At 55.1% G+C, this 11768-nt stretch overlaps 1 protein-coding gene across 2 annotated transcripts in view; it reads left to right on the top strand.

Moving 5' to 3' along the window:
• The first annotated feature begins 1657 nt into the window (after positions 1-1657).
• SEMA4G (semaphorin 4G) overlaps positions 1658-11768 on the top strand; it is a 17525-nt gene continuing 7414 nt past the window's right edge. The window contains exons 1-16 of one of the 2 annotated variants that reach the window (XM_044665495.1): positions 1658-1689; positions 2940-3015; positions 3400-3505; positions 4865-5184; positions 6256-6404; positions 6708-6770; positions 8309-8407; positions 8642-8735; positions 8931-9044; positions 9491-9654; positions 9749-9918; positions 10292-10436; positions 10752-10974; positions 11064-11179; positions 11294-11454; positions 11563-11624. In XM_044665495.1, coding sequence (XP_044521430.1) covers positions 5061-5184; positions 6256-6404; positions 6708-6770; positions 8309-8407; positions 8642-8735; positions 8931-9044; positions 9491-9654; positions 9749-9918; positions 10292-10436; positions 10752-10974; positions 11064-11179; positions 11294-11454; positions 11563-11624 — 1684 coding nt within the window. In that variant the 5' untranslated portion in view covers positions 1658-1689; positions 2940-3015; positions 3400-3505; positions 4865-5060. Of the gene's footprint in view, positions 1690-2926; positions 3016-3399; positions 3506-4864; positions 5185-6255; positions 6405-6707; positions 6771-8308; positions 8408-8641; positions 8736-8930; positions 9045-9490; positions 9655-9748; positions 9919-10291; positions 10437-10751; positions 10975-11063; positions 11180-11293; positions 11455-11562; positions 11625-11768 lie in introns of those variants that run through there. The other variant, XR_006505485.1, reaches the window with a different exon arrangement.

Genomic DNA, 11768 nt, shown 5'->3' on the forward strand with positions numbered 1-11768 from the left:
TGTGGGGCTAGCAACCCCACCCTGTAAAAACTACATCTGCTAAAGAAACTACAACCTAAAGTAGGGGCAGCTGGGCTAGCTCAGTGGATTGAGAGCCAGGCCTAGAGACGAAAGGTCCTAGGTTCAAATCCAGCCTCAGACACTTCCCAGCTGGGTGACCCTGAGCGACCCATTGCCTACTGGCTGTGGCCCTATGCTCCTAGAATGGAGTCCCAGGATAAAAAAAAAATTGGTTTATTAAATACAGTTATATATTACAATTATACATTTTTGTTATTTATAAATATCATGAAATTGTGGGCTTTTTTCTCGAAGTGACACACCACCCGAGTTATGCTGGGTTTTTTGGCGAATTTTGACACACCAAGCTCAAAAGGTTGCCCATCACTGCCCTAGAAGATTGAACTCCGAGCAGGAGAAAATAAGTTTCTAGCAGCCAGAGCCATCAGAGTAGACTTGTCTTGGTGTATTAGCCCTTCTTGGAAGTCTTGCCCTTGTCAGTTTTTTTGTAGAGGGGATTTTGCAGGGAGGAGTTAGTTCTGACTTTTTGGAAATTAGGATGAGTTAAAGCACAGAATAATTGAGGGAGGGGTTCCAGCAGGGTTATAGATGCTCACTCAGTGCCTGAAGGGAGTAGTTTAAGCAGTGGAAGTGGGGAAGTTATTAAGCATAAGGTCTCCCTGATGAAAAGTTCCTGAAGCAGGATGTCAAACCCAGGCCCTTGGGTTCCAGAGCCCTTTCCCACTATACGAGGCTTCTCATTTCTCTACACGAGTATCAGTAGTCAGTCTCCACCATAGCCAAATGTGAGCAGAGGTGAAAACGTGTGGGGGAGAAAAATCCAATTACAAGGAGAATACAAGTTAATGTACCCACGAATCTTATCTCAGGACCTTACTAACCTTCCTGGAGAGGTGGTGATCCGCCAATAAGCCACTAAGCTCCCTCCCTTACTAGAGGCAGATCGGGAAACGGATAATCCGTCTCCTGCCTCTCCCTGTGCCTCCGTTTCCCCTTAGAGCCAAGGAGAGGATCTGAGCCAAAGTGCAGGAAGCTGTGCAGGCCACTAGGGGGCTCAGTTCCGATGCAGAGATTAAAATGAACAATAGTGCGAGGTCCCTGGAGACACCCGGGGAGAAAAGAACCAATGCGGCTCCTGTCTGAGATCCGTGAGCAAACAACCTACTGACCGGTGGGCACTTATTAACGCAGGTCGCAGCCCCCACCTCCTCCCCGACAACCGACGAATGGTTAGAGCACTGCGGGAGGCCACGTTCATCCCCACACCGCAGTAAAGCCGGGGCCTAGCCCCCCCGCGCCCTCTGCCAACACTGGTCGGTCCGCGGGCAGGGTTTGAAGTCTGACCAGGCCAGTGGTCCGGAGCCGGCGCTGGACAAGCCCGGGCTCCACTGCACGCCAGAGGAGGCCCTTCGCCTGCGAGTTCAAGTTCAATAGGCGCCCGGAGCTGCCGGAGGGGGGCGTGGCTCGAGCTGCGGCGGTGACCTCCGGGTCACCGGAGCTCGGGCACCCAGCTAGAAAGAAGGTAGATGATTTTCGTCCCGCCCCACCCCACCTCCCCTCCCTGATCCCGCCCCGCCCCTGCCCCCGCCCCGCCCACTCCGGGCCAGGGCTGTGCACCCAGAGTGCTGATGTCCGTGTCACTATGGACCCGGATCTAGGACCCGAAAGGTGAGGGGGAGGGGGCAGTATTGACCCTCCTCCCTGCGGCCTCCCGGATTGGGGCTGGGGGCGTGGGCGAACCTCCACTGGGCTGGGCCTCGTCTGGCTTAGATCCCCAAACCGGGCCCAGAGCCCAGGCCGCAGGTGCACGGGCCGGGCTGGCCCGGACTGCGGTGGGAGGCGGGAGAGGAGCGGGGCCTCAGCAGGTGCATCAGGGACAGAGAGGCCCGTGCCAGGGGCCCATTCCTTGCCAGCCCTGCCGCAGCAGGGGGTCTCACCTGGGACTCTGAGGGGGTGGGGGTCTGCGGGGATACCGCTTCCGCGGGGTTTAGTGGGGGGCCGTGGAGTAGGTAGGGTCTTTCCCAAGATCTGGGTTAAGGACAGGCCCTAAAGGACAGAAGGAAAAGACAGCCTCAAACTGTAGCGGGAGAGATTGAGGTTAGGAGGGAGCCCCAGGTGGTCAGGAGGGGCCTCTGGCTCTCCTGGGGCCTGTGATGGGCTAGGGAAGGGGCAGTCAACTCCACGTGGTGGGGGCGGGGTACGGGAGAGGCCCCAAAGCCGGGGAGGAAGGGATGGGGCTGCTGACCTCTTCCCACCTGGGCCACGGAGGGGACTGGACTCAGGGTTCCCAGATCCTCCCCCTGGTAAGGAAGAAAAGGCTGGAGGAGGCTTTGGGGGCTTGGGTTGGGGGGCAGGCCCCATGCTTGTAATGCCACATGCATCGGGTACACTCCCATGGGAGAGGCACATCCTGGGGTGAGGTGAAGACTGCCACGACTGTAAGTAGCACGAGGAACGGGGAAAGGAGGCCATGCTCCCTGAACACCCGCAGGGACACACTTCTTGGGCCCTGCCACTGACCAGTCCTCCTGAGGTGCTGGCAGCGGGAGAGGCAGCCCATTCCTGTCCCCTTGAACTCCAGGGAACACTGTTAGCCAGTGACTGCTCCAGAGGGCCCATTCTCCCCCCTTTGCATGTCTGTGAGTGCTTACAGACACGCACAGCACCTGGGGCCTACGGATGTCTACACGTGTGTCTGTGTAGGTGTGGGGCTGAGCTGGCCCCCTCCCTCAGCAAACAGCCACACCTCCCTGCCAACCTTTGCCCTCCTGCTCCCCTCTCCCCCCAACCCCACAGGCTGGCCCCCACAGCTTCTCCTGCATGGAGACAGGGCAGTTAATGTTTTACTGAGGAAGGGAGTGGACTTGTTTGCCTCCCTTCTAGGCCCACACTTATCCTCCATCCCCAAATTTTCTTAGGCCTTCATCTGGGAACCCCTCATTCCTTGGTCCTAGAAGCCCAGTGGCCCCGAGGCTGCTTCCTGTGTAGCAGCAGGTAGGTGCTGGCCCGAAGACTCTGCCTCAGGCGCCTCCTAGCTGGGTGATTGTGGACCTGGCAGCCTCCCCTCTATTTGCCTTGGGTTCTTCAGCTGTAAAATAGGGATGATGAGAGCCCCAGGGGCCCAGGGCAGCCCCAGGGAGGGGAGGGTCTGCCCTCAGGAGGCTCCTTGGAGCAGAGACCAACTTCCTGGGGGACCTCTGTGCCTGGGCATCACATACAGAGATGGGCTCTCCCCTGACTGACACAGGCTGGAGAGAGCCCTGGGTGTGAGCCAGTCACCTGGGGGGACCTGGGCCAGAGGTGTGGGTGGGCTGGCTGCTCCCCAGCAGGATGAGACTCCTTGCAGAACACCCTGCTCTAGCCTCCCTTTGTCTCCAGGCCTCTGCTGGCCTGGCACTCTCTCCTGAAGGTCTCCTTTTGATTCATGGCCCGTCTCAGGGGTTGCCTTCTCCATGATGCCTTCCTGGAGCCCCCAGGCCCCCAGGTAAGAATGCTTGCCTCAGCTTTACCCAAAGCACCCCATCTTTCTCATGCTGTTGCTAGTTGTGTCTGTGTCTCCCTGTGAGGCTGTGAGTTTCTTGAGAACTCTGAGCTTCATCTCTCTTTACTTCCACTGTATTAGAGCACTCTGCACATAGCTGGGGGGACATTAACTGTATTTTAAACCCCTTCCCTTCCATCTTAGTTATCTGTGCTGAGATAGAGTAGGAAGGTTTAGGCAATGGGGATTATGTGACTTGCCCAGGGTCACCCAGTGAGAAAATATCTGAGGCCAGATTTGCATCCAGGACCCTGGCTCTCTAGCTACTTAATGATGGTTCAGCCAGCAGCTACCACCCACAGCCATGCAGGGACCAAGACAGGAGGAAAGGAGGCCTCTCTGTGAGACCTCTCAGACACGTTAGCATCCAGTCATCTCTGTCTGAGGAGGTGGGAGAGTGGCCTAAGCAGGAGCAAGAAACAGATTTTTAGTAAACCACGAAAACCCTTTCCATGGGCACAAAGTAGGAGGCAGCCAGGTGCCTCTGTGGCTATGAAGCCAGGTCCTGGGTCTGAAGCTGGCCTAGCCGGTGACCCTGGGCAGATTGTGTAACCCCAGCTGCCTAAACCAAGGACTGCTCTTCTGCCTTGGAAGCTATACTTAGGACAGGTTCTGCCAAGGAAAACATTTAAATATGAAAAACACCACAACAAAAATGGTTATTAAGGGGAATCAAGAAAACCACACAGCTCCTGCCCCAGGGGAGCCAGCAGCCTGGGATGGGCCGTGTGGGGTAGGTGGCAGCCAGGAGGGGGCTGCCAGTCTGCAGAGCAGAGGAGGCTCCGTGCCCCTGCCTGTGGGCCGCCTTACGGGCCCCCACAGGTGTGTGAGCACATTCGGCGAGGCACATGGGAGGTGACTAGCTGCTGAAGGCAAGAAAGTGTAAAGGTCACCCCAGCCCCAACCTGGGGAGTACAAAGCTTCGATTTTGGCTTCAGCTCTGTCCTCGTCTGTCTCTGGGCAAGGTCCTTCTCTCTGGGACTGGGCCATCTGGAAGGTTCCTTCTGGCTCTAACATTCTATGAGGGGCTGGAAGTTCCAGTAAGAGAAATCTGTATCTGAAAAGCAGAGCAATGGACCAAAAGGCACCCTAAAAGCCTGGGCTGTGGGGAGAGAAGAGGCTGACCCCACCACAGTGGAGAGGGTTTGCAGGTTACATGGGGCCATGTGGGTTCTTGCCTGGTTCACTGGGGGATGGGGAGAGGGGTCATGGTAGAATTAACTCTTGGAACAGTTAGAGAAACTGAGGCTTAGTTTGGAGTAGAGGACCCAGGGCTTTTCCCTTTTTATTTTGTGGACACAGGATCATAGGAAGCCAGGACACACCTGAATGCAACCAGGACTCCCAGGGCCCCAGTTTCCCTGGACTGTGACCCCTCATGATTTTGTGACACCGATTCCCCATCCCTGGCTTCCCCTTCACCCTTTCCCCAGTCCCCCACCGAGGAGGCTCCTGGGGGCTCTCTGGAGTCTGGGCTGTCCCTGGGCCCCTTAGGAAGATGTGGGAGGGGCTCGGGTCCCTCCTGCTGTGCCTCCTTATGGTCTCTTCTGCCCCTGGGCCTCCGCCCCGGAGACCGGCCAGAGAGCTGGATGCCACGCCAAGGACAACTATCCCTTACGAAGGTGAAGGGGACCCCATCCCATTGAGACGAGGGGATGAGGAGCAGAGATAGGGATGGCTGGGGAGGGAAGGAGGGAGTCTGGGGCACTGACTGAACCATGTTAGCTTCTTGGGGATTCCTGCACCTGAAGGACTTTGCCCTTCTTCCCTATTATCAAAACTTCCCTAATTTCTTGTCCTCATCTGGAGGCCCTTAGTCTGTGGCCTTCTTTGTCCCTGAACCCAGAGATCTGATATGACTGATTCCTAATAACCATTCCTCCTACTTTGGCCATTGCCACTAGAAATGGATGGCCACCAAGGCGGCTAGCGGTATCTGCTCCTTCTTTTGGTGCCTGTCAGCCACTTCAGTCCATAAGAATAGCTCTTCTAGAGTTCATTTGCAAGGGACAAAGTCTATTAGCAGTGTATAAAAGGAAATCTGTTACTAGACCCAATGGTGTTTTCCAGCTTTATCCTTCATTCTAGTTTCTCACCTTAGCTCGCCCTTCAAGATTCCCTCTAGTCCAGGAACGTGTCCATTGGTCCTGGACTCCCTGGTAGGCCCAAGTCTTTGGCCTCAACTAAGACAATTTCGTACCAACATGGCATTCCCCCACCTAAACCCTCTGGGTCAAGTTTATTCACCAGTTCAGCCAACTTAGGCTCACCCAGGAAATGCTAACATGCAGCTGACCCTGATTCCCTCCTCAGCCACCAATGTTGACTGACCTCTTACTCTTAGTGATACCTACACTGGCCCGTCCAATCAGCAAGTCTCTGGAGTGCATGATGGTAGAGTGTTAGCACTATTCTGCTCACATTCCTACCTAATCATTGGCAAACATTTCCCTCTTCCTACTAAAATAATGACAAGCAAATACAAGTTGGTTAAAATAGTGTTTCCCATTACCTAAAAAAACAGAACAACAGATTAATTCAACATACTAGGGAAATGCCCTAAAATAAGCCTCTGTTACAGGAGCAAAGGACACAGGAGCATGCAAAGTTGGGGGGTGGAATATGTGAGTATATGAAGGTTGAAAGGGAGTTGAGCTTGGGGGACCAATATCCATCCTTCACATCCCCCTCAGAGCTCTCGGAGGCCCGACACTTTGGGGGTCATGCCCACAATTATTCTACATTGCTGCTGGAGGAAGCATCAGGGAGGTTGCTTGTAGGGGCACGTGGGGCTTTGTTCTCTCTTAATGCCCAGGACATCGGAGATGGAACCCATCGTGAGGTTAGTCCCTCAGTACCTTCTGTATATTCTGAATCCATATACAAACTACTGGGGCCCTTATTTAACACCCTCCTCACCCCTCCACAGACCTCTACACACCTTAGGCCTCTTAATATAATCTAGATCCACATATATCCTAACTGAACCCCATGGGAATCCACGGACTCCCCTATATGTCTATATCTGAGCACCCTCACTGCTGCCCCCTTTCCCCATCACCAGTAGGTCTCTCTTAAAGTGACCCTACCATAGATAAGGAGTTTAAAGCCCAAGAACCGTCTTCCCTTCCCTCCCCTCACACAGATCCGGTGGGAAGCATCCCCGGAGACTCAGAGTGAATGTGTGCGGAAGGGAAGAAATAACCAGGTAGGTAAGAATCCTCACTCCCTTCTCCTACTCCATATCTCACTGAGTGAATGGAGGGAAGTGAGCCTGGAGAAATGATCAGGACCTGGGCTAGGGCTGGGGCCACGAAGTTAGGAAGTAGAGGACAGAGGCAGACCTGGCAGGACGAAGTGTCCAATCAATTCAATATGGGGGCTAAAAAGCAGTCACACCTCACTGGCCTGGTCAGTCTGGATAACTAGGGGGATAAGAATGGCATTGACAAAAGCAGGAGCCCAAGGAGGGAAGGATGATGAATTCTGAGGTGTAATTAGAATATCTGGGGGTAGTATTTAACAGATATGTGAGTCTTTTTTTTTTTTAAACCCTTATCTTCTGTCTTGGAGTCAGTACTGTGTATTGGCTCCAAGGCAGAAGAGTGGTAAGGGTAGGCAATGGGGGTCAAGTGACTTGCCCAGGGTCACACAGCTAGGAAGTGTCCGAGGCCAGATTTGAACCGAGCACCTCCCATCTCTGGGCCTGACTCTCAAACCACTGAGCCATCCAGCTGCCCCCTAGATATGTGAGTCTTGAACTCAGGAGTCTTTGGGGTTAAAGAAACAGAGGGATAAGAATCAGCGATGTATAATTACTGAAGTTAGCCATGAAGTGGATGCCATCACGTGGGAACAAAGCATCATGAGAGAAGAGGAGAAGTCCAGGGACAGAGGCAAGGGGAAGAGGGTTGGAAAGAACATGGAGGGCGGGGCTTCAGAATGTCTGTATTACAGATGCTTTTGACAGTGTGGTGAAGTCTTTGGATACCTTGGAATAGTTCTAAATGCATGAAACGAAATATATAAAGTTTCAAAAGAAACCAATTATACCAAAATATAGTTATTAGAATATTAAAAGAATAATCCAGATGAAAACATGTGATTTATCACTTGTTTGTGTGGGTATAGAACTTGGGATTGTGGTTTTAAAAGATTACGAAAATGAATAATATGAAAATAGGATTTGAGTAATAATACATGTATAACCCAGGGGAACTTCTTGTCAGCTTTGGGAGGGGGGGAGGGAAGAGGCAAGGGAGACAACAAGAATCAAGTAACCATGGAAAAAAATTAAAAAGAAATTTTTAAAAAAGAATATTAAAAGAATAACATAGGGGCAACTGGGTGGCTTAGTGGATTAAGATCCAGGCCCAGAGATAGGAGGTCCTGGGTTCAAATCTGGCCTCAGACACTTCCCAGCTATGTGACCCTGGGCAAGTCACTTAACCCCCATTGCTAGCCCTTGCCACTCTTCTGCCTTGGAACCAATACATGGTATTGATTCCAAGATGGAAGGTAAGGGTTTAAAAAAACAATGGATTAAGATAAATGCTTGGGAGAGGCAGAATAACTGGGAAAGTGAAGCCATGGGGACAGGTGTGGTCAGGAATGTCCAGCAGTACCAGGATGTTAGATGAGGAGTGAGAAGATTCTAGCTGAGTAGAAGGGTGGAGAGGCGCCTGTGGACTGGCCAGGGACTCATGCCCCTTCCCTCCCTTTGTCCCTCTAAACCGACCCCTCTAGACGGAGTGCTTCAACCATGTCCGGTTCCTGCAGCGTCTGAATGCGACGCACCTCTATGCTTGTGGGACTCACGCCTTCCAGCCACTCTGCGCTGCCATCGTAAGGCCCAACGGAGCCCTAAGCTCCCTCTCCCCACCCCGTGCCTGTTCTGGGGTGCCGGGCAGTGCCGTCTCACTCCCTAATTCCCTCTCCCAGCAGGATTTGACCTCCCTGCTCCACTTGGGTGAGGAGACTCCAGGCTCCGTGCCCCAGGGAATGCCGGCCTTGCCCTGTTCTCCTCCTGGCTTTTGGGTCACTTCCCAGCCCCATTCTGAGCTCTTTGTCTTTCTCCAGGATTCTGAAGCCTTCACTTTACCTCCTAGCTTTGAGGAGGGGAAGGAGAAGTGTCCCTACGACCCAGCCAGGGGCTACACCGGGCTGATCGTTGGTGGGTGATGTGTGTGTGTGTGTGTGTGTGTGTGTGTGTGTCCAGTGCCCCCATCTGTGTAGCATGTGTAGCATCTCCCCCACTCTGGTGGGGTGTCTTTTTGTTCTGACATGGGTGTCTCCATGTGTCTGACGCCATCCCCTTGCAGAGCTGATCCCTTCTGTTAGCCCACATTTGGTGTCTCCCTGACCCCAGATGGAGGCCTCTACACCGCCACGAGGTACGAGTTCCGGAGCATACCTGACATTCGTCGGAGCCGCCATCCCCGTTCCCTACGAACGGAGGAGTCCCCCCTTCACTGGCTCAATGGTAAGGGGAGCTGTTCAGGGACCCGGGGCTTAGGAAGGCGATGAGACCAAGGCTTGGGCAGCCTGGAGCTGACTGGAGTTTGAGAGACTGAAGGGGCCACACCAAGGCCTAGAGTCTAAGGAGGGCTAGAATTTGGAAATGGATGGACAAGGAGGGAAACGGGGGCTGGGATGGGGAGAGACGTGTTCCCGGTTATTCTCACTTAAGACTTGATCAGCTTCAGGCCTAGCTGGGTCCTCTTCATCTTCATCCCAAGCCCTCGACCCAAACAGAATATTCTAGATTCATGGGTATTACATTCATTTGGAGAAATTCCTAGAGGTGGGGAAATGAAGACTCCATGGAGAAGCCTGTAGGGTGGTAGTGGAGGAAGTCCTCATGGAAGGTTGCTTGGCACGGTTTGGGTGGTCCAAGGAGCCTCTCCTCTGAGGCCTCTGCCCTCCTAGATGCAGAGTTCGTATTTTCTGTCCTCATCCGGGAAAGTGAGGCCAGCACTGTGGGAGATGACGACAAAGTCTATTATTTCTTCACGGAACGTGCCACAGAGGAAGGTAGCGGCTTCTCCCAGAGCCGGGGGCACCGGGTAGCCCGTGTAGCCCGAGTTTGCAAGGTAAGCTAGGTCTAGGATCTGAGACTGGAGGAGAATTTGGGGCAATGTGGGCTGGAAGGGTTCTCCAGACCCCCTGCCCCTCTCCTGGCTCTAGGGCGACCTAGGTGGGAAGAAAATCCTCCAGAAGAAGTGGACATCTTTCCTGAAGGCCCGGCTGGCTTGTCATGTCCCTCTGTATGAGACCCTACGAAGTGTCTGCAGCCTGGATGGGGGGGCCTGGGCCCACACACGCTTCTATGCAGCATTTAGCCTGGCTGCTCAGTGGTTAGTGCTAGAGGAGAAGGGAAGCCTGGGAACCCTAAAATAACAGGTATCCCTTGGGAAGTCACCTTGAGGGGAGCCTAGGAACTGGATCAGATTATTGCACTGTTTTTGGGAGGGCAACTAGTCTTGGGAGACAGGATGACCCCAGGGCTGGGTTTCTGGGTATTTCCAGCCCTGGCTGGACTGTCCTGTGAGGACTTGAGGGGGCGGAGAATTCCAAGCATGCCGACCTCTGACGTCTGAGAATGGTGGGGCTCAGCTAAGCGGCAGGAATGGCCAATCAGCCGCAGAGTCCGCGGGCAGCTTGTGTCCTACATCCCAGAGAGCCCAGGGGAGGGCCCAGTCTGAATCTCCTCCCCCTCCCGCCCCCTAGGAGGACCCTGGAGGCCTCGGCCATCTGCCGCTACGATCTGTCCGACATCCAGGCCTCCTTCTCTGGCCCATACATGGAGTACCAGGATGGCACTCGGCGCTGGGGTCGATACGACGGGGCCGTGCCAGAGCCACGGCCAGGCTCGGTGAGGGGGTGGGCCCTGCCCTACTTAGACCTCCGTTTTCTTGAGGGATCCCGGGGTGGGAGCAGGGAAAGGTCATTTTGCTCCTCCAGAGCCCACCTTCCCTGAGCTGGGGCCTCTGCCTGGGTCATGAGAGATGGCAGTCTGTAGAACGGAAGAGCTTGAAGGGGTTTGGCATCCGAGGACCCAGGTTCAAATTCTAGCCCCGCCCCTCACTACGTCTGTGAACTGGGCCTCTCAGCCTCAATTTCCTCATCTGTAAGAGGCCCAGGTGTCTGGCAGAAGAGGAGACCCTCACCTCAGCCTCCTGTCCCACAGTGCATCACAGATGGCCTTCGAAGGCGGGGCTTCAACTCCTCCCAGGACCTGCCCTCCCCCGTCCTGGACTTTGTGAAGCTGCACCCGCTCATGGCCCGAGGTGTGGGGCCGGCCCGAGGGCGGCCCCTCCTGCTCAAGCGCAACGCTCGCTATACTCGGCTGGTGGGGACCCCAGTCTCGGTGCCTGCTGGCCCGACTTACGACGTGCTCTTCCTGGGGACAGGTGCGAGCTTGGGGGTGACAGCCTCCTTCGGAGCCACTGGGGGGAGGAGGCGGGGCCTTGACTTCGCTCCTCCTCCCATCCTCTCTCAGTTGACGGCTGGATCCACAAAGCCGTAGTCTTGGGCCTGGGTATGCACATCATCGAAGAAGCCCAGGTGTTCCTGGAGCCGCAGCCTGTGGAGAGCCTGGTCATCTCAGCTACCCAGGTAACCGCCATCCCTGGCTCACCGCTCCCTGGGACGCTGCTCCGGCAGGAGGGGGGTGTGTGGCTCGTGGTTCGAGCGTGGAGGCTGTTACTGACCGCTCCCTTCTGGCCCCAGCACAGCCTGTACGTGGGGGCCCCTGGAGGGGTTGTCCAGATGCCGCTGTCCCACTGTTCCCGGTATAGCTCCTGCTACGATTGTATCCTGGCCCGGGACCCCTACTGTGGCTGGGATCCCAGGGTCCGGGGCTGCCGGGAAGCCGCCACGGCACCCAACAGGTACTGGGGGTGGGGGGCAGGTGGCTGGCCGCTGGATTGTCTTCCTGGGGAAATAGAACCTGGGACCTGCGCCCCTTGCTCATGCTCCCTTCCCCTGCACTCTCCCAGGACAGCCCTGATCCAAGACATGGAGAGAGGCAACCGAGGCTGTGAGGGCAGCGCAGATACAGGTAACAGGCTGGGGGGAGGCAGGTCTTCCCTCCGCTGGAATGGGCACAGCTCAGGGATCGTCGAATCCTGGCAGTCTTCCCAAGCAATGCTAGCTGCCACGGGAGGATCTTCCTCCGCCCCCTTCCCCTCCCTCCCCCCCCCCC

The sequence above is a fragment of the Gracilinanus agilis genome, chromosome 2 (assembly GCF_016433145.1).
Source record: "Gracilinanus agilis isolate LMUSP501 chromosome 2, AgileGrace, whole genome shotgun sequence".
Classification (NCBI taxonomy): domain Eukaryota; kingdom Metazoa; phylum Chordata; class Mammalia; order Didelphimorphia; family Didelphidae; genus Gracilinanus; species Gracilinanus agilis.